This window comes from Centrocercus urophasianus, unplaced genomic scaffold (genome assembly GCF_019232065.1).
Source record: "Centrocercus urophasianus isolate 14NV4802_14NV808 unplaced genomic scaffold, USGS_Curo_1.0 seq_33, whole genome shotgun sequence".
Lineage (NCBI taxonomy): Eukaryota > Metazoa > Chordata > Aves > Galliformes > Phasianidae > Centrocercus > Centrocercus urophasianus.
In genome coordinates, this window is record NW_024884900.1 from 3,810,098 (window position 1) to 3,831,734 (window position 21,637).

The window sequence follows — 21,637 nt, forward strand, 5'->3', positions numbered from 1 at the left end:
TGTGCCTGTGGAAATGGTGGAACCTGTGGTTCTCAGGCTGGAGTTAAATTGCCCTTCCTTGGCCAGGAAGTGACAACGTGAAGCTGACTAAGGCAATATAGCAATAAACTTGTTGGCAGATGCTGAATAGCAAGCCATGAGCAGGGCTGTTGTGGTGTCAGTGCTGCCTGGGTCCTTCTTGCATCTGAGCTGTCCTTTTGTTAGGAGCTGTTTCTGTTTAGGGCAGGGGAGCAAAGAGCTCACACGCCATCATTTGTGAAGGAAGCTGTTGTCTGAGCGGCCTTGATCTCAGCTGAGGTGTTTGTGTTTGGGCAGGAAGCAAGCAGCGTGCAGGCCCTGAGCATGCTGCAGAGATGAGGGTAAAGCCTGATTGTGTCTTTGCTCACACGGGCTTTGAGTATGGGGAGATGTATATATCAAGTGAGCTTATAGGGTTGCTGCCTTTGATGTATGAGATGTGTGTTTCATGTATAAAGAGCACCTGGGTGGTTTTAAACACAAGCAGGCTCTGCTCTGTGGGGCAGAGCTGTCAGCAGCCTCCAGGGAAAGGGTGGAGAGGGCTCCACTGTGCTGGGGGTTCTCAGTGGTTTGCAGGAAGTATACAGTGCTGGGTTTGTGCTTTGCAGAGCTGTTAGTTGCTTCAGAAGGGATCTGGATGATAGGTTTGCTGGATTTGAGGTCCCTGGATCCATCAGTTGTCCTTCATCTGGCTGATGTGTCCTATTGCATGTTTTCCCTGCAGGGCTCTGAATGGAACGCCTCCAATCTGGAAGATTTGCAGAACAGAGGGTAAGTAGCTTCAGGCCATCAGCTTAAAAGCAGGAGCCTGCCCTCAACACTTGTCTATGCACTAAACCTTACCTGCTGAGTAACCTGAGACTTATTAAAGGGTTTGCAGATCTGAACAAGCTCTTGCTTCCTCCAAAGTCTATGTCCCACAGACAGGCACCCTAAAGTAAAAGAATCTCATTCCCTGACCTTGACTGACATCCCCTTGGTGAACAAAGGAAGCCAGCAACCTCATAGCTACAAGCAGTAGAAAGCTGCAGTTAACTGGATGCTGTGTTGCTGGCTCTGTGCCTCTCTCTTAAGCCTTCACCATTACTGGAGCCTGGAGCTCCAGACTGCAGCAGGAAGGAAAACGTGTGAAGGAGCATTTGTTCCTTTGAGTGGGGCCCAGTAGGAAGTACCGTGCTGTTGCTCTAGGGCTTAACAATGGGGGCTGCTCTGCTTTCTGCCTTTCTTCTCCTTCAGACATAAGGTTAGAGTGTCCTCTCCCTAGGTTGGGTGGATCTGAGCACCAAGATACTGTAATTAAACCATTACTTACAGGTTTGGCTGATTTATGCCAAACCAGTGGAAAAAAATAATCATTGCTGAGCTGAGTTTGATAGCAGACTTCTGCTCCATGGAGAGCCAGTGTAGCAAAGTTGACTCATTAAGCCAAGGGTCTGCTGCAGTTTCCATGGTCAGGCAGGTCCCACTTGACTGCTAATGATCTCATACCAGCTAGAGAGATGGGACATCCCTCACAGTGCTCTTCTAAGTCTGGCAACCCAGCATGAGTGCAGCTCATAAACACCTTACAAGTGACCCTCAGGGCTAAGGGACCTGGGTGGAGTGGTACAAGCCATATGCTTTCTCTCTCTTTAATCCCAGAAGACTTAGGGAGAAGAAATAAATCTTCCCAGTGGCTCATTGTCTGTTAACTCTCTCTGTATTTATTTTATACATTAGTTGAACTACAGTAGTGTTCCTGAGCTTGTGCCTTCAATCTTCTGTGTTTCTGCTCCAGCAGAAGGAAAGACTCACGAAGGAGCTTTGAGAAAGCATCCAAACACAGGCAGAATGGGCTGTGCAGGAATGTTAGCAACACTCAGAGCAGAGAGGTGATGGGCAAGCAGAGCCACCTGAGAGATGTGAGGAAGAGCTCTGAGTTATTCAGAGAGCTCAGTTGTCTGTTAGGCAGCATTTCCTTGCTCTCAGCCCTAATTTCCAGGGAGGAGCATTCAGGACTGCAGCTCTGAATGCTGTGCATTTTCCAATCACAAAGGGAGGCAGAGTTGTTTCCTAGAAGCTGTGGTGTGTCTCTGAACCCACTGTGTTCTGCACAGTCTGCAGTTTTACCTGCTGTGTTTCCATGCAGGGTGCGCTATATTTTGAATGTGACTCGAGAAATAGATAACTTCTTCCCTGGCCTTTTTGAGTACCATAACATTCGGGTGTATGATGAAGAAGCAACAGATCTTCTGGCTTACTGGAATGATACCTACAAATTCATCTCCAAGGCAAAGTAAGTCTTTTCAAATCAGACCGAGTGCATTTAGAAGATATATACGAAGCACTTATTACTTTCCCAGTGATTTTGTCAACTAGTTTTCTTACTTGCCTGCCTAGACATTCATTTTGTGGTCTCCATGAGCTGTTGTTTTTGCATCTGCTTGTAAAAGGAGCAGGTAGGACTGACAGGAGGTGATCTCTCCTGTATCAGGGAGCCAACAGTTTACCTGCTGCTCAAGAGACACAGCTGGAGTGCTGGTGGGAGGAAAAGGCAGTAACAAATGGAGCAGGGTTTGTCAAAAGTAAGAAGGAAAATTGTGATATATGAGCACAAGCATAAGCTGTTCCCTGCTTTGCTAGGCTGTACTGTGAAGCCTACAGTCTGGAAACAAGTTCACATAGTGTTATATAGAGCAAACTCTTCCCTTTTAACAAGAGAAATGCCTGCCTAAGTCTCTGAGCTGTCAGTTACACCGAGTAATCTGATAGTGGATGTTGAAAGTTGTCACTTTTTACTGCTAAGATCTGTATCCCAGTTATACGAGCTGTCTCCAGTTAATTCAGCTGCCTTTTTATGGGAAAACTGGTCAGAAAGCAGAGTGGCATATGTTGCCTTTACAGTATTGTTTCCATTACAGCAGTCTGTCTTCTCTTAACTGCAGCTGGTGCTTGTGATTTCTCATAGCCTTGAAAAGCTGACTTGTTTGAGTGTGGCTCTCCTGAGCAAGTTGTAGATACATATTTTATTGAAGGCTGTTTCTTTATAAGACATCACTGTTTTCCCTTGAGTTCTGGCTTTGAAGTGTTGTCATCCTCAAGTACTTTTCTGCCCAGAATAATTTCCCCTGGGCTTGAATTGCTGGGCCTCAGTTCTGCATGTGATGTGATGGAAGTGAGGAGTCTTTTAGGCTGGAGCTGTTACCATACCCCTTCCTTTGACCTGTCTGCCTGCTGGCCAGGGGTTGTGCTGGCCAGTGGTCTGAAGACTGCTGTAATGGTTTCTCAGCTTTGTAAATGCATGAGGACGGCAATTCCTGGGGATGACAGCACTTCAAAAGCAGTACTTAAGGGAGAACAGTGATGTGCAAAGACTGCTATAGCATAGAACCCCCTGACAGTGCAGACATCTCTGAGCAGTGTGGCTGCAGGTGTGGGCTCAGGCAGCTGTGATGGCTTGCTGAGGCTGGTGGCTGTGTGTGCTCCATCGCCTCCCAGTTTGTTCTGTGGGAGCTTCATGTGGCTGGCAGTACAGAAACCTGGCACGTGAAGGAGAAAACCCCAGGAGCCAAAGTGAAATTTTCTCAGCCTTCACTGTAGCGGTGTGCAGAGGTCAGAGATAAGGGCCAGCTAGCCTTCCTCCTCCCATTTCATGGCAGGCAAACACCTCTGAATTCCTGGGAGCAGTGCTGGCTGCCCACATGTGCTGCCTGTACCAGCCTCCCCCAGGCACAGCGGGTGCTCCTTCAGCTCACAGACACTGCTTCCCCTTCAGTAAGAAAAATCTCTCAATCTGGGTGGGAGCTAGGAACAACACCAGAATCAGCAGAGCTGATTTTGTCCAGTCACCGAACCCAACAAATATGTTGTCAGTAGTTTATGGTGGAAAAGGATCTTTGTGCTAGCAGCTCTCCTGAACTGCTTGGAATCCTCCAAGATTATGTTTGTGGACAGTGATAGCGTGTTTGTGTGACAGAAGCCCTTTTTATTTGGAGAACTGCTTGTCTCCAGGGGGCTGTCAAGGCTGGAGGATGCCATATCAGTCCTCAACAGTCTTCCTATATCTGCACAAATAAATGATGTTTGTCCACTTTGGAAGAGCCCTTGTAACTAAATCTCTTAAGAATATTAAGATCTCGTTCTTTACATTCTTCTTTCTTTGTCCCTTGCTCCAATTTGTAAATAGGATTTCCAGATGACAACCAAGAAACTCCAAACGAGTCCTTGGCACTGAAACTATTTGATAATGCTCTGGTAGAGAATTTGCTGTTTTTTTTAAGCTTCTCAGAGGCCGTGTTTCTGTGTAGTGATTCTCTTTGTGTTTCACATCAGGAAAAATGGCTCCAAGTGCCTGGTGCACTGCAAGATGGGGGTGAGCCGCTCAGCCTCCACGGTCATCGCCTACGCCATGAAGGAGTACGGCTGGAACCTGGACAGGGCCTACGACTACGTGAAGGAGCGGCGCACGGTCACCAAGCCCAACCCCAGCTTTATGAGGCAGCTGGAGGAATACCAAGGGATCCTGCTGGCAAGGTGAGTGGGAGGAATGACTGGGAATCTTCAGGGTAGAGCTTCCATCCCTGCGTTACGGTTATCTGGAGAAAGGTAGTGCTTTGTTTTCATGGCTTCGGGTGCACTGGAACAGGTTGCCCAAGGAGGCTGTGGATGCTCCATCCCTGCAGGCATTCAAGGCCAGGCTGGATGTGGCTCTGGGCAGCCTGGGCTGCTGGTTGGTGGCCCTGCACATAGCAGGGAGTTGGAACCAGATGATCACTGTGGTCCTTTTCAACCCAGGCCATTCTGTGCCTATATACCCTGGCCCTATGAAAATGGGTGTAACAAAGAGCTTTTAGGAGCCTGTTCAGCTTCTAAGTTGGCTGTGGTTTTCTTTAGGGGATTCCTGCTACAATCGGAACGCAGCATTCAGAGCTGTGCAGGGTCCAGCAGAGATAAATGATGTCCCTCTTTCTTGGCAGGGAGCTGGCTTTGTCTCCATTCCCTTCCAGCTCCCTGTTGAATGTGCCCCTCCTCAGCAGCTGGTGTGGTTTTATTTAGATCGCTTTGGTAGGTGTTGCTGTTAAGGGAGGGGACAGGATGTTCTGTGCATTGCAACAGTGGTGTTTGTTTGTTCCTGTGTGGAGTCCTAGGGCTGGGATGGGGTATGGGCAAGTGTCTTGTAATCCCAAACCTATCAGCTATTAGCAAAAAGACATAAATATTGCAAGAAATCTGCCTGTAAGCTGTGTTAAGCAATGTCTCCACGTGATCAGCCGGAAGGAGGTAGTGATAGTTTTGTGTTTTGCCAGGTGATTTACGTAGGACCCTGGTGTGCCTTGCAGGGCAGCAAATTTCAGCAGAGCTGCCCAAGCTGACTCTCCTGCTGCAGGAGGTGGCTGTTAACATCTTTTGGCCAAAGTAGCAATTTCATGGCTGCTTATTGCAGTTGAAAGGTGCCTGTCCTGTGCTGTTCTTCACAGCAGCTTGGGTACTCCTGTGCTCTCTCCAAGGCACCCAGGGCTCTGCCTTTCACTTCCATTCCCGTCTTGTTTTTGTCCTTTGGCCTTTCCCACTCACTTGCAGAGATCTCCCCTCCCTCTCTGTGCTCACGATTTCCCTCTCCACTTGCTTCCAGCACTCTGGTGCCTCTTTTGGGCCAAGTCTGGGTTCCTGATTTTTACACCAAACCTCAAACTGTAATCTAGAGGTGACCTGACCGCATAGCATGGCCAGGCTGCAAAATTCAGTCTTTTTGGGTAGAAGAAAAAAAAAAAAAAAAAAAAACACTTTCAACATGAAAAAAGCACCAACATCCTGTACAGCCTTCACAGGTTTGTAAACACCTGAGAAGAGCCCAGGTTTGCTAGCAGCTGCTGCATCACATCTTCAAGCCCTCAGCCCCGCTTTGGCTGGTAGTTGGTGGCACACCTACAAAGCCACCCTGTACAAATGATTTGGTTAAGAGTGTTTGGTTTTCTTTCCTGGCTGTTTCAGTATTTTCTCAAGAGGGAAGTCTTTCTTGCTGCCAACACGTGGTGCAGCTGCCCCCCCACTTGAGCACACCACAGCTCCTGACCTACTCTGCAAGTCCCTGTACAATGGCACAAACAGGATTACTCGTGAGGCTTTAAAAAATGCAAGAGCAGTGCATTACATCTGTGCACGTAGGACTAAAAAGCCTGCAGTAAGTGAAGCTTCACTGAAGCAAGGAACAGCCTCTCTGTGCTGCTGGAATGAGCCTTCTTTATGTGCTGCTTTTCTCATCTCTAAGCTACTTTTTCTCCCCTTCTCCATTATTTAGCATTCCCCTCTGGCTTCCAGCTGCCTTGTTTGTTGCTGTGGTATTCCAGGCCAGGTAAAAAAAACAAAAACAACAGCGAAAAACCCCCCAACAGATTCATGCTCATGTGACTGCTCAGATTTCAGAGGGAAGGTCTGTGAGGGCAGCCATGTGCTCGCACTATCTAGTTACGGTTTTGTGTTGAGCCTATAGCAACTGGGACATGTTTTCCAGCTGTAAAATGAAAACCCCCTGCCTGCTTTTAGTCACAACAGCAGGCGTGTTTTGCTTTGGAGCTGTCGTACTTCCTGGGATTAGTTAAGCTGTCCCCTCCCTCTGGTGTGAGCAGCAGAGAGGCCGAGCGAAAACCCCGTTTCTTTTATTAGTTATGGATAAGTTGCAGCAAAACACCATTTGGCGTCGCCTCGTGCGATTTGTGAGCCAGCAGCAGTGGTCTTCCCAGGAGCCTGGAGGAGGCTGCAGCATGGCCATGAGACACAGCCAGTGGCTGGGCTCTGCTGGATGTGAGGAGAGGCAGTGAGCACCGCTGAGGTTCAGAAAGCATCAGCATCTGCTCCGCAGGGTATGCAAGCAGAGACATGGGCAATCCTTGGCATCCCTTGCAGACAGGCCCAGATCTACTGCTGGCACCCAGCTGTGCTCCAGGACCCCCAGGGATGGAGCTGCACCCCGTGGCAGTGCCTGGTGCCATCTCGTCCTGACCTTCCTCTAGGAGCACCCCGTTGTGGCCCATGCCACGCATGAAGGCTGTCACTGAGATGGGGTTAAGAAGCTAAATCCATGATGGATTATTTTCCTTAGCTGTCAGGCACCCACAACTAAAATTGCTGCGTTCTAATTAGTTCAGTAGCAGCTGTTAATTAACTTAACTGCAACCAGCGGACGTGTCTGCGAGCGATGCTCACGCTGGCAGGGGACTGGAGAGGTTTGGCTGTGTCTCCTGTGGATTCCAGGGCCTTTCTGTGGTATGTGCTCTCCTCCTAGGGGCAAGTGGTGGAAGCACAGCCCTGTGGCCACGGTCACTCAGCAGAGCCCTGGCCAGGTTTTGATGTGGTTTGGTTGTGACAGGTTGCCTCCTTGGCTCTTTGTAAGCCCAGAACACGGGCTGGTTTTTTGGCAGGTGGAAGTTATGGTGGTGCAATGCTTGGACCTTTCTAAAGGGACTTTCCAAGAGCTGCAGAACTCCTGACCTTCCTTCCTGTGGGAAGGCAGGTGGTGCCTGGGGCTAATTGCTGGCTGCAGAGAATGTCTTCTGTGTTTTCCCATCACGCTCATACATGTACCAGCACACTTCTGGTTACCACAGCCCCAGTACTGACCACTGAAGTTGCTCAGAGGAAGCCATGAGGGAAATGAGTCTTCATTCCTAGTCCACCATCCAGGATTGGGGACCCTGTCCCTTCTGGTCCCTTCTCACCTGCAGGCACGTGGGAAGACACCCTCTGGCTGAGGAATAACCAGTCTATAGCCAATCAAATTTTGCATTTGATGAGTAGACTGATAAAATACTGCTGGGGAGTGGGGTGTGTGTGTGTGTGTGTGTGTAGTGGGAGAATGCAGTGGGATGTAGTTAATGAAAAGCAGCTTGTTATTGGGACAGCTCTTCCAGCAGGTTTGACCCTGAAACACTGAGGTTAAGCTGCAGCTGTGCTCACTGTCTCCAGTATTTGCAGTTTTTTGTGTAGGCTGCATCCTCTTACAGTGAGGTGGCTCTGGTATGTGAAAGCTCCACTCAGTGTTTCCTCTGCTCTTCCTCCCCGCAGCAAGCAGCGGCACAACAAGCTGTGGCGTTCACACTCTGACAGCGACCTCTCTGACCACCATGAGCCCATCTGCAAATCAGGGCTGGAACTGAACAAGAAGGAGATCACTACCTCTGCCGACCAGATCTCCGAGGCCAAGAGCAACGACAACCAGCAGCCCATGTCTCCCATCTACCCTGCTGAGCTGGGCCGGGAGCAGCTCGCAGAGGATGCAAATGTGATTGAGGAGAGCTGTGTGAAAGAGAGGAGGATTCACCTGGAGTTCACGTGTAGAGATTTCCATGTGGAGCAGGTGGAGGACAAGCTGAACCTGAACAACATCAATGGCTGTACGGCAGGGTGCTGCATGGATTCTGTCCCCCCTGATAACTGCCATGCTTCTGAGGCCTTAATGCAACTCCAGCACCCCTTGGAAATAACAGAATTTCCTGATTTGACTGTAGACGATCTGGAAAAAGATGCCCTTAAGCCTGATATGAACGTGCACTTGGTTCCCATGGAGGAATTCACTTTGTGCTTAAAAGACTCTTTCCAGTCCCCAAACCAAAACGCGCCGAGCCCTCAGCAGAACGCCCAGCCTGAAGGGGCAGACCTCAGTGCAGACAGGATTGACTTCTTCAGTGCTTTGGAGAAATTTGTGGAGCTCTCTCAGGAGAGCAGGTCACGCAGCTGCTCCCACTCCAGGCCGGAGGAGCAAGGTGCTGGGAGGAATGGGGCGGCCAGGCTGCCTGTGCTGGAGGTGCTGCCTGCTGCAGACGTGGGTGCAGACGCCCAAAGGAACAGCTCTGGAAACTCCCCTCAGGCATCAGATGACTCTTCCACAGATGAAGAGCAACAAAAGGTTAAAATGACTTGCTGGGGGCTTTAGGAACTGCTGTTCCAACCTGCCTGTGGGTAGCTGCCTTGCTGTGGGGTTGCTGTGGACAGGGGTCTTGCCAGTTCCAGCCTTTAGGGGAGAGATTGCTAGATGCTTGTCCTTCTCTGTGCCTTTAGAAGCTTGCTACTTTCTGTGCTCTTTGCTCAAACACCTGTTTACTGGCAGTGCAGGGCTGAGTCAACCTTGACCTGACCTGCTCTGTTCTCATGCGAAACTTATTTTTGAGTTTCACATCAGGGAGAGCAGATAGGTGGGACCTGAGCCATTAGGGCAGCTGAGGCCAGCCAGCATCCTGAACCTGCACAGGTAATTTGTCTGCCTCGAGGAATGCACCGAATAACGGGACAGAGCTGGCACAACTCCCTGCTTGGAAAGCACCAGCACTGAGACAGTAAATTGAGGCAGATGTAGAGCTTCTGCTGATTGAAAAAGAGAATGAGCCTGGCCAGGCCCAGGGGAATGGTCTCGGGTACCTCTCCTGGAGCAGAACTCAGTAACCTCTGAATTTAGGCACCTTTCTCCTACTGTTGCTTCCTACCCTGCAGCAGTCTCACAGGGTTTGATGGTGTCCAGGGCCATCATTTTTTTAGGAGCCTCTCTTATTTAAATTCCAGCCTGCATTGCTTGAATCGTTTCCATCTTCATGTGAGGCACTAAGGCTCATCCAAATAGAAGAGGCCGACTCTCTCCAGCAATTTGGCAGGAAGAGTTTCTGTGCTGCTGGGGGGAGCATTGCTGCCCGTTCTGCTCCAGGAAACCAGGATGGTTTGGCACTCAGCCCTTCTTCATGCTGCCCTTTCTGTTCACTCCCCTACCTGGACAGTCTCTTTGAACATTTTTAGTTCAAAACTTGGGGTTTTTGGTTAACTATTTTTCCCTCAGAACTCATGGCAAATAGGAAATAACAGTTCTTAAATCTCAGTCTGAGTGGAAATCCAGCCTGGAAAATGTAGAGTGCAGGCCCAGAGATCACTTCTATGCTAGCGGTTGTTCTGTGCTTGCAGTCCATCCCTGCACGTCAGCACGCATGCTTTCTGCTCCTTTGGAGGAGTGCCCCCTCATTGCCGTTAAGCTGCCTCTGTTTGTAATTCCTGTTTCTGCCTTGCAGGAGGTCCCTGAGCTGCCTGGCACCGGCCATCTCACACGGTCCCACTCAGAAAATGCCATTTCGGTGAAGGAAATCATCACAGAGATCGAGTCCATCAAGCAGGGAGCGGGGCCTGCTCAGCAGAAGGAGGGCTCAGCCAACCTCACCCTGACACCAAAGAGGAACACTGTGCACGACCTGCCTGTGGAGGTGATTTGGGCATCGGAAAGGGTGGATCAGAGCGAAGGATACCAGGAAAAGGAGAGAGACCCTCTGCAAGCTAAGCAAGAAACTGCTCCCTCACCGCAGCTCTCCTCCAGTAAGTCAGAGCTGGAGGAGGGCGAGCAGCTCAGCGTCCTCCCTGAGCCCAAGTGGTGCCCCGGCTCCGTCCGCAGAGCCACGTTGGAGTTTGAGGAGCGCTTGAGGCAGGAGCAAGAGCACCAGCACGTGTCCCCAGTCTGCGTCCTGCTGACCCGCAAGAACTCCAGGAACGACTCTCCTGCTGCTGAGCTGCTGCCGCAGGGGAGGACGGAGGAGCTGCCCCTGGAGTTGGCTCCGGAGGGTGGTGCGGTGCAGGGCTCCGAGGAGCTGCTGTCACTGGGTGCAGAGCAGCCTGCAGGCAGGCAGCTGCCCACACTCCTTGCGCACCCCACAGAGCCCAGCCCAGGGCAGGAGGAGCACAGGGTGGTGGTCTCGTTTGATGGCACGGAGGAGCCGGCCCTGCCTTCCCTCCTTCCCAAAAGAATCGAAATCATCGAGTTCACTCCTATGGTCAGGGCTGCCGAGAGCCCCGCTGCAGGCAATGAGCAGCCCGCAGCTCTCCCTCTGCTGGATGAAAACTTGAACCCTTCCCTGTGCTCCGAGAAGGCAGCGGCCTCTCTCAGAGCTCTGGTACACCCGCCACTGCCAGAGCACTTGGTGCAGCAGCAGCAGGCTACTTGCACCCTGCTCAGCCCCAGCGAGGAAGGCACTGCCTTGTCCTTTCCCCTCGGTGCTGCTTCCCCCTCTGCCCAGCCCTCCTGCACGCCCTCAGCCAGCCCCGACCGCTCTGCGTTGCCCTGTGTGATGCACCTGGAAGGTGTCACCGAGCAGAGCACGAGCACGGACCATGAGCCGACCACGCTGTGCGGCACTGCGGGAGCCGTGAGTCTCCCATTCAGGGACAGCAGCCAGGCTCCATGCCAGGGTGGTGCTGGCTCCTCAACCAGCCTGCACGCCGCAAACGTGGACCTTCTGGACATCTCCTTCCTGTGCTGCAGCCTGCCCCACAGCTCCAGCAGTCACAGCATGGGGGAGCGCAGCAGCAGCCCTGGGCTGGTCAAACAGCGAGCGAAGGAAATAGAGGCACGCATCCGGCACGCAGGGCTCACCACCCCCTCCCAGATGAAACGCTCGGCATCCTTGGCCAAACTGGACTGCCTGGAGCTCTCCAAGGACGACTTATCCGAGAGGGAGGCGGCCTCCCGCTGCGCCAGCCCCGTCCTCCTCACCTGCGTGGCCCTGGGTGCAGGCTTTCACGGGGCCAGGTCGGAGCAGAGCTTGGAGAGCCCGTGTGCAAAATGCCACCCGTTCTCCTCACCCTCCCTTCAGGATCCCCAACCCGCTCAGCATTTTGTAGAGCAGCTCAGAACAGCCGAGTGCATTGCGCAGAGCAGGCCGGTGGAGCGCCCGCTGGCTCAGTACGCCAAAGAGTGCGGCTCCAACCAGCACGGCTCGGCTCCCAGCTCCGCTCCCACGTGGACTGCCCCCCAGGAGGGACCCTCTGTGTTGGCAGCACCCCGACAGCAGCACGGTAGAACTCATCCGTTGAGGAGACTCAAAAAGAGCAGTGACAGAAAGCGGACAACCAATCCCCTCTATAACACCATGTGATGGTGAGCGCCGTGCTTCCAGCCGGGGAGCTGCGCCGTGATCACACGAGGGGCAGGTGTAATATAAGGAACATGCACTTTATTGGTTAATTTTATATATATATATATTGTCATCTTACCGTTCCTGGCGCATGTAGGTGTGGGTTGGTTCTTCTGTGTGTGACTCTGACTGCAGGACTGTTGGTTGGTTTTTGTTTTTTATGGGTTGTGTTTGTTTTTTTGTTTTTTTTTTTTTTTTAATGAACTCGGATAACCTCAGATGTTCTTTTTGTTGTTGGTTTGTTTTAAAAGAACACTTCTCCCTGTTGAAAACGGATGCTGGCTCACTGCAGCGGGGCAGAGGTTTGCTCGAAACCAGCTCCTAGATCCTCACTTGAATCAGCCCCGTGCCTCAAAATGGTGCTGGGCATTGGGGCGAGAGCCCACGCAACTGTGAAGGCTGTGCCAAGTCCCCTTTGTTCACTTTGTGCTGCAGGCTGGAGCTGGGTGGTGCTGGCAGGTCCTTTACAGAGCTCCATTCTGCCTGTGTGCCCCAACAGGAGCACAGGGCTGGGCTCGGGGACCCTCAGCTCTGCCCCCACCTCCTCCCCTAGCCCAGAGCCCACGACCTGGAGTGTTCTTCTAAAACAAACACCTCAGTAGGGCATGAGCCCTCCCGTTACTTGAATTCTGCTGTGGGCCTTCCACGTTCATGGCCATATCGTGTCCTCTGCCCTCTGCTGCCTCCCTGCACCCCAGAGCTGCCCCACATCCCCTCTGCAGCCCAGAGGCCGTTGTAGTTGTTACACGTTTTGTTCTCACACTGAATGCAAAAGCTTTGTCCTCTGCTGCCACTCCTGTTGTATTCAGCCTGGAGGGAGGATCTTTCCTGGAAGTTTCTGTTTTTTGCTAAATTGTATATATGGTATTTATATAGATTTTTTTGTTTGTTTGTTTCTATGTTGGTTATTATTTTGTTTCTTTTTTTTTTTTTTTTTTTTTAAGGGCAAGACTGCATTCTGTAAACTGGAAAACAACACCACTTTCCTCACCCTCAGTGCTGTCCATGGCATCTCTGCACCCAAACGCAGTGGCTTTGGCCAAATGTCTCCTCCAGCCCTGTGTTCTCTTCTGCAGCTCCTGGCCTCTCCCAGACCCACACGGTTACTCCCAGTTTCAGCCTGCTCTGCACTGCCTGGTGCCTGGCCCTGCCAGGAGCTGCAGAACGGCTCCTGCTGCTGAACGTGCAGTGCCCAGAGAGCACAGGGCAGGAGGAGCAGCAGCCCAGGCCGTGCCTGGAAAGCAGCAGCGGTGCTGCAGGCTGTGCTGAGCTCACCTCCAGCTGCAGGGCAGCTCGTGCCACCGGAGCCATGTGGGAGGATTTGCCTCTCCTGCAGCTCCTGGGCTCCTCCTGCTGCCTTGCTGCAGCCCAAGGTCCCTGTGCATGTCCTGCTGTAGCTCTGCAAGCTGCCCTAGCAGTGCTGCCCGCAGTTTGGAGCGCAGCCCGAGGGTCGGATCGCAGCGAGCCATGGCTTGCTGCGGGGCCACGTGGCTCCCAGTGGCTCCAGCTGGCCTTGGAGCCATGTGGGCAGCACAGAAAGGCCATGTGCCCTGGGGTCAGCTGTGAAGGACAGCTTCGGCCCTCACCTCCCCAGCTTTCTCCACCTAGTTTGGTCTCAGGAGAGGTGCCCTTTTTGCAGAGCAGAAACATGCTTCCTCCTACTCTGCAGAGCAGCAGTGCTGCAGAGCCGTGCTGTCCCCTTGTCCCCAGCCCAGCCTTGTTCCCTTCCAGCATTACAAAGGCGCTGAGGGGCTCTGAACCCGCTGGCAGAAGGGCTGCACGGTGCTGGGTGCTCAGCCAAAGCCACCGGGCTCAGAGCTCCCCCTGGGGCTGCGCTCCCCGTCTCTGTGCTGCCAGCTCTCCCCTTGCCGGTGGGCTTTTGGGAGGAACGCGGTGTTTGAAGGGCATTTTGTACAAAGCAGCCGTTCCTTTGGTCTCACCAAGCCCTCCCAGAGGGCGCTCAGTTGTTTACATTGACTCCTGTACAATATCTCAGCCATTGCTCCCCCCCCCTGCCCCACCTCTGCCCGTACTGTAAGTGTGAGCCTTGCACAGACGGATGGCGCCCGCGTCCACCTGGTTTTTACACTGTGTTCTGTTGCACTCTGTGGTGTGTGTGTGTGTGTGCGTGCGTCCCATCCTTCCCAAAGTCATCCCATGTACAGACCCCCCCTCGGCCCCATCCTGGAGGTGACTCCCGGTGAAAGGGAACCTACGAGGCACCATTGGGCCGCAGCACTGACATAGGGCTGCGCTCCCAGCCATTTCCCACAGCACCAAGACCCGTGCTGGTGCCTTTCCACCCCTGCCCCGATGTGCGATGTCCCTGTGCTCAGCTGTGGCTGGGGATGGAGCACACGTGGTGCCCCCCCGATGTCCCTCGGTGCCTGGGATCGTCCCTTTCCCCCACCTCCTCCCCCCATACTCCTCTAAGAGACTTTATGACCGATGTGCTCCGCTGTTTTTAAATGTGAACTCGTGCACTGATGTGCAGATTCAATGTTCTTGTTACTGAATGAATAAAAGTTTTATTTTGACGACGATGTCAGCCTGCTGCCTCCTGCTCAAGGCTGGGGGGCTCTGTGTCCCCACCCGGCCCGCTGCTGTTCCCCTGCGCCCCCGGCCCAGGTGATGCACTGAGGGTGGAGGACCCCAGCCCCAAAATCCTTCTGGGACTGTGCCCAGAGCGTGCCCAGCACTGGGGGTGTTGCAGTAGGGCTGGGGGTGCCTGGCCTCCCCTGCTGCCCCCGTGCCCATCGGAAAAAGGCTCCTGAGGTCCCCTTCCCCTTCGGGGATGTGCAGCGGGGCAGAGCTGTGCGGTGCTGTGACGATGTTGTCCCGCAGCCCCCGGGCAGATGGGTGGTGGGTGGATGTCACTTTCCCTGCTGACCCGCTCAGCACAGCCAATGCTCTGCTCGGTGCCCTTGTAGGGGCCATCGCCTGCTGCCTTTCCAGGAACCCCCTGCCCCGGCTCCCCCCCGGCCTTACGATCCCTTTAATCCCCTTTGGGCCGGTGCAGTCCCGGCTAAATCCCAACGAACATCCCGTGGGGGCGGGCGAAAGGGGGTGGAAGGGGGTGGGCATAGGGATGCTGCTCCGCCGCCGCCCCCCGCAGCGCGTATCCCCCATCCCGGTGGGTTCGGGGCGGGCAGCGCTCGGCCGGGGGCGGGCAGGGCCCGGTAAGGACAGGCGGGGCCGGGCCCCCCCTCCCCTCCTCCTCCCGGTGCCCGCAGCGGGGGGGCCGTGCCGGCCCGGCTCCGGGCTGGGCTCAGCTGTTCCCTGCGGCACTGCGCGCCCCGCGCAGCCCGACCGAGCGGAGCCGAGCCGAGCCGGGCCGTGCCGTGCCGTGCCGGGCGGAGCGGGGCCGGGGACGCGGGAGCGGGCGGAGCCGAGCGGGGCAGCAGCGGAGCGCAGGTGGGAGCGGGGTCGGTGATGGGGCCGGGGTGGGGGGAGCGGGGGGCGAGGGGACAAGAGAAGGGTGGTGGGAGCGGAACGGCGAGCCCCGGGCCCCTGGCCCCTCGTTCCGCCGGGCCCCGCCGGGAGATGGCTATAAATGGAAAGTGACCTCTGGTCGTTCCCGAGCGGCCGCTGCGGATTCAATTGTGGCAACGTAATGGCACGGCCGGGAGCGGGCTGTCCTGCCTGCACCTCGCCCGCTGCCCCTGCACCCCCTGCACGCTGCCTGCAGCCCCTCCGACCCCATCTGCCTGCACCCCTTGCACCGGTCCTGCAGCCTCTGCACCCCACCTGCACCCCACCTGCACTTCATGCACCCTCCTACACCTGCACCCCGTGCACCTGCCCCTCGCTGCACCCCACTCGTCCCGTGCCCCTGCTGCCCCTCGCCCCCCAGGCAGCCCCTCATCCCTTCCCTGTCCACATCCGCACTCCCAGCTGGCTCACTGCAGCGGGGCATCCCCACGCAGCCCCCCCAGCACTGAGGGCCTTGTCCTGGTGGTGACCATTTTGGGGACCCCCCAACTCCTGGGCAGTGCCAAAGGGGCACAAACCTGCAGGAACGGTCTGTGCTGCACCAGGCTGTGATGTCGACTGGCCCCAAAGGGCACTGTGGGGTTGTGGGGTCACCATCCCACTGTGGGGTTGTGGGGTCACCACCCCTGCAGAGCTGCAGCACTGGGAGTGACACTGGGGTCTCCAGGAGGGTCAGTGCACACCTGGCAGGGGCCGGGGTGATGGGGGTATGGGATAACCCCAATTAGATCCCCCCAGTGCAGTGCCGAGCTCCAGGCTCCTCTCCACTCTCTCTGCACATGGGGCCATGTGGCCATGCTGCCCAAAGCTCTGATGTTCTGAGTCCCCGAGGGCTGGGGAAGTGTGACCCAAGTGAGAGACCTCAGATCACTGCTCTGGGATGGGACACAAGGGGACACACGGGGATGAGCTGTGACCCAGTGCATGGCACCTCCTAATCCCCCCCCCCAGAGCTTTTTGCAGCACCGCTTTCCCGCTGTCACTACGTATGGGTCAGCTCTGGTGATGGCCACAGGGCACAGCACAGCCATGAGGATGGCATGGACATAGGACATGACATAACCATGGGGGTGGCACGGGCATAGGGCATGGCACAGCTATAGGGGATGGCACAGCCCTGGTGCGCAGCACAGCCACATCCCCACCACAAAGCAGACAGGCAGCACTGTGCCGTGGGATGCTGGTGCCCAGCAGCCACCCCAACACCCACAGCTGCCCCAGCTCCCTCTGTGGGGCGAGGATCACACCAGGTTCCATCCTGTGCTCCCATCCCACGCCATCGCCACATCCCCACACTCCCTCCAAACCTGGATGGGGATCCCTCTCAGCACGAGATCTGTGGGTGTTGAGGTCCCTGCGCCCCACTGGGGGGGCTCCACGTCCTGACCTGTGCCCCCCCAGCCATGAGCCGCCGCGTGGTGCGCCAGAGCAAGTTCCGCCACGTCTTTGGGCAGCCGGTGAAGGCCGACCAGATGTATGAGGACATCCGTGTCTCCAAGGTGACGTGGGACAGCTCCTTCTGCGCCGTCAACCCCAAATTCCTGGCCATCATTGTGGAGTCGGGTGGCGGGGGGGCCTTCATGGTCCTGCCCCTGTCCAAGGTGAGCGGAGGCGTTGGGACGGGTCCCCCATGGGTGGTACTGGGTATGGGATGTGATGAGGGGCTCTGCTCTGGGCATGGGATGTGATGACCACTCTTCATTTCTTTGCCCCCATATCCCCAACCTGTGGGGGGCTCAGGGACCCTGGGGGAGTTACTGGCACATATCCTGGGGACAACTGCAGTGACAAAGGAAACCCTCCACCCACTTTCTCCCCCGCCCCAAATCCCTGAGTGTGTGTATGTGTGTGTGCCCACCCCAACACAGGGACCAGGCCCCCTCTTGTGTCCCACACCACCACCATAGGGCACGCAGCAACCCGTTCCCAGGCATATTGCTGCCCTCTGCATCCCCATGGGGCTCAGTGCCTCAGTTTCCCCATGGCTCCCTCCGTGCTGTATCTGTGCTGTGGCTCAGGGGAGGGGTCCCAGGCTCATCCACCCCCCCCCCCCCCTCGTGCTGCAGACAGGCCGTGTGGACAAGAACCACCCACTGGTGACGGGGCACACGGCGCCCGTGCTGGACATCGACTGGTGCCCCCACAACGACAACGTCATCGCCAGCGCCTCCGAGGACACCACCGTTATGGTGAGGGGCGGGCAGTGGGGGGGGTATGGAGGGCCCCCCCCCCCTCCCTTCCCGTTGCTTTGCCGCCTGCAAAGTGTCACCGACCTATTTTTAGAGGCAGTGCCATGCGTGTGTGCTGCTGGCGGCGGCCGCCGGCTCCATGATGCAGCACTTTATGCTAAATATACCCTCCCTGCGACTCAGCACCGGGGGGGCCACATGCGGCACAATGGGGCTGTGCCCCCCCTACCCCCCTCCATCCCCCCGGCACCACGTGCTCCCTGCAGCATCAGGACGTGTATCGGAGCAGCTCTGAGGTTAATTATCCCCGTGTGTCCCCCCCACCCCCCCCAGGTGTGGCAGATCCCAGACTACGTCCCCGTGCGCAGCATCACGGAGCCGGTGGTGACGCTGGAGGGGCACTCCAAGCGCGTGGGCATCATCTGCTGGCACCCCACAGCCCGCAACGTGCTGCTGAGCGCAGGTGGGGCTCACCCCAAGTCCCGTGGGAATCAATGGTAAAACCCCAAATCCCCACTGGGGACCAATGGTAGTCCCACTCCAAGTCCCAGGAAGAACCGATGGTGATCACCCCAAGTTCCGTCAGGAACCAAAGGTGGTCACCCAAATCCGTGCTAAGGACCAACAGTGGTCACCTCCATCCCCCTAGGGACCAACAGTGGTCACCCCAAGTCCCACTGGGGACCAACAGCAGTCACCCCAAATCCCCACCGGGAACCCGTAGTGGTCACCAGTGTGGTAACACTGCCCCGATGTCCCCTGCAGGCTGTGATAACCTGGTTATCCTCTGGAACGTGGGCACGGGGGAGATGCTGCTGGCTCTGGAGGACATGCACACCGACCTCATCTACAACGTGGGCTGGAACCGCAACGGCAGCCTCCTGGTCACCACCTGCAAGGACAAGAAGGTGCGCGTCATCGACCCGCGCAAGCAGACGGTGGTGGCGGTGAGTGTCCCCAGCGTGTCCCCGTTGCCACCTCCCCACCTCGCTCCCCCCCCCCTCCCCGCTAACGGCCGACCCCACTAACCCCGTCCCTCTGTGTTTGCCTTTAACCCGCTAACGCCCAACGCAGGAGATAACCAAACCGCACGACGGCGCCCGGCCCATCCGCGCCATCTTCATGGCCGATGGCAAGATCTTCACCACCGGCTTCAGCAAGATGAGCGAGCGGCAGCTGGGCCTCTGGGACCTGGTATGGGGCCGCGCCGTGACCCACTGTGCCCCCCAGGACCTCGCGTGCCCCCCCCAGGACCCTCCTGCGCCCACCTCCATTGGAACCCAATAGCTGCAGCAGGGATGGATCCGCGCCCTCACACCCCATCCCTGCGCCACGCGCTGACTCTGTGCCCCCCATCCCCAGGAGAGGTTCGCTCCCCACGAGGGGCTGAGGCCCGTGCGGGCCATCTTCACGCGGGAAGGACACATCTTTACCACGGGCTTTACCAGGATGAGCCAGCGGGAGCTGGGGCTGTGGGACCCGGTAACGAGGCCGCATGGAGTGATGCTCCCGGGAACTCGGCTTCCCAAACCCAAATCCATTCTTCCCCAAAATATGATGCCGAGTTTCCCCGTGTGCTGTGCCCGTGTGCCGTGCAGTGCCTGGGTGTGAGGTTGGGGTGGGTGGGTGGGGGTACCCATAGGGCAGTGCAGGTAAGCAGGAATGGGGTGTGGGCATGCCGGGGGGGAGGTCCTGGGGGTGTCCCCATCCCTGTGGTGTGCAGTGCTGAATGGTGTGGCTGACAGAGGCGGGGGCCCGGCGCTCACCCTCAGCTGCATCCCTATAGAAAAACTTTGAGGAGCCCATCGCACTGCAGGAGATGGACACCAGCAATGGGGTCCTACTGCCCTTCTACGACGCCGACTCCAGCATTGTGTACCTCTGTGGAAAGGTGACCCCAGATTCCCCCCCCCCCCTACTGCACCCCCCTGCCATGGAGAGAGGTCAGGGGGCTGACAGCCCTCCCCGTATTGGCAGGGGGACAGCAGCATCCGCTACTTTGAGATCACGGACGAGGCGCCCTACGTGCACTACCTGAACACTTACAGCAGCAAAGAGCCACAGCGTGGCATGGGCTTCATGCCCAAGAGGGGACTGGATGTCAGCAAGTGTGAAATTGCCAGGTTGGGGCTGGAGGGGTCTGGGGGGGAGAGGGGGAGGGCGACAATGGGAGAGGCCATCAGACCCCAACCACCTCTGCCCCACTCAGGTTCTTCAAGCTGCACGAGCGCAAGTGTGAGCCCATCGTCATGACGGTGCCACGCAAGGTGAGCCCTCGGGCACCTCCTGAGGACAGTGGGGTTTTAGGGACAATGGGGTTTCAAGGGGGAGATTTGAGCACCCCATCTCACTGTGCCCCCACGTTGCCCCCGCAGTCAGACCTCTTCCAGGACGATCTGTACCCCGACACGCCGGGCCCTGAGCCGGCCCTGGAGGCGGATGAGTGGCTGTCAGGGAAGGACGCGGAGCCCATCCTCATCTCGCTGCGGGACGGCTACGTCCCCGTCAAGAATCGGGAGCTGAAGGTGGTCAAGAAGAACATCCTGGACACCAAACCCCCCCCCGGGCTCCCGCCGCAGCTCCACTTCCATTACCGACATCTCTGTGAGTGTCCCATCACCTCCCCAGGGGATGTGCCACCCTACAGGGACACCGGCCCATGGGGGGCATCGGCCCATGGGAACATTGGTGCATGGAGATGTTGGTCCACGGCGGATATTGACTGATGGAGATGTTGTCCCATGAGGGCCCTTGGGGATGTGGCACAGGGCTGTCCCCTTCTTCAGGGGCTGATGGCCACGGCGGGGTTCTGTATGCACAGCACCGACCCTTTGTGTCCTCCCACAGACCCCCGTCCTGGATGAGGTGCTGGAGGAGATCCGGGTGCTGAAGGAGACGGTGCAGGCGCAGGAGAAGCGCATCTCCGCTCTGGAGCACAAACTCTGCCAGTTCACCAATGGCACGGACTGAGGCACGGGTATGGGACTGCGCCCAGCCCAGCATTAAACCGCATCCCGCAGCGGGCAGGAGGCCACAGCCATGTTCTTTCCCCAGGAGCTTTTGGGGGGGGGGGGTGTCGGACTCTGGACCCCCCCACCCCTTTTTACTCCTAGGGTGCATTTGATGACTTTTATACATGGGGGTCCCTCCTGGCAGCCATGGGTGCCAGGATGGGGGTGTTGGTCCCCCTCCCAGTGCTGGGGTACGGTGCCAAACCCCACCCTGACCCCACAGCCCCTCAAAGTGGGGGCTTCATACTCCCAGCACCCCCATTAATAAAGGGCTTGGGTCTCCTGTGGCCGTACCAGGGATGTGGGGCTGCTGTGGGGGAGCCCTGCCTGCACCCCCCCGCAAACCAGGCACAGAGAGGCTCCTCTCAGAGCATTTATTGGTGTTGGCCACGGTCAGAGCTGCTCAGGCTCCCCCTGGCCCTGGCCCAGACGTCGCTTGTGGGGTGCATGGATGGGGGGAGGGGGTGCCACTATGAAAAGTCCCTTTGGGGGCAACCCCGCAGTCCCCCCCCGTGTGCAAAGAAGGAACAGCCCGGGGTGAGGAGGTGGGGGCCCAGGGTTTAGCACCATTTGATGTAAGGTTTTACCAGGGGTGGGGGGCAGTGCCCGGGATGACGGGGTGCAGCGCTGCCATGGTTGGGGGGAGCATCCGAGCAAGGCAGGGAGGGTGCAAGCACAAGATGAGGTGGTGACACCGGGCATCCCTTTGCGGGCCCCCCCTTGGTTGCCCCCTTGGCCTGGGGCGAGGCCATAGAGCCCCACATGGGCTGAGGGGTGCAGTGGGGCTGAGCCCCCCCTGTTGGCAGGCAGAGCAGCTCCCGGGTAAGTGCACTTGGTAGCGCCTGGGCAGTGGGGCCAAGGGGGGGACAGAGCCCCATGGCTCTCATGGTGTCCCCATGACTGGGGAAGAGTGTGACCCCCCGCCTCCCTGGGGTCAGATAGGGGGGGCAGCATGCAGGATACACCCCCTGTTCCCTGCCACCCCCAGTGCCCCCCAGCACTCACCCCTGCC

The 21,637-nt window shown here is 56.6% G+C and overlaps 2 protein-coding genes across 2 annotated transcripts in view; both read left to right on the top strand.

The window, feature by feature from the left end:
* SSH2 (slingshot protein phosphatase 2) overlaps positions 1 to 14,476 on the top strand; it is a 72,188-nt gene extending 57,712 nt beyond the window's left edge. The window contains 5 exon segments of the mRNA XM_042829967.1: positions 743 to 789; positions 2,147 to 2,293; positions 4,330 to 4,530; positions 8,059 to 8,899; positions 10,044 to 14,476. Of these exon segments, the coding sequence (XP_042685901.1) occupies positions 743 to 789; positions 2,147 to 2,293; positions 4,330 to 4,530; positions 8,059 to 8,899; positions 10,044 to 11,894 (3,087 nt within the window). The 3' untranslated portion in view covers positions 11,895 to 14,476.
* An 850-nt stretch (positions 14,477 to 15,326) lies between these two features.
* On the top strand, positions 15,327 to 20,667 carry CORO6 (coronin 6). The gene is given in 12 exon segments (XM_042830075.1): positions 15,327 to 15,347; positions 16,827 to 17,026; positions 17,492 to 17,614; positions 17,948 to 18,077; positions 18,380 to 18,561; positions 18,689 to 18,808; positions 19,401 to 19,505; positions 19,592 to 19,737; positions 19,824 to 19,881; positions 19,990 to 20,169; positions 20,171 to 20,218; positions 20,462 to 20,667. Coding segments are annotated over 11 exon segments (1,413 nt in total). The 5' UTR covers positions 15,327 to 15,347; positions 16,827 to 16,828; the 3' UTR covers positions 20,585 to 20,667.
* The last annotated feature ends 970 nt before the right edge of the window (positions 20,668 to 21,637 follow it).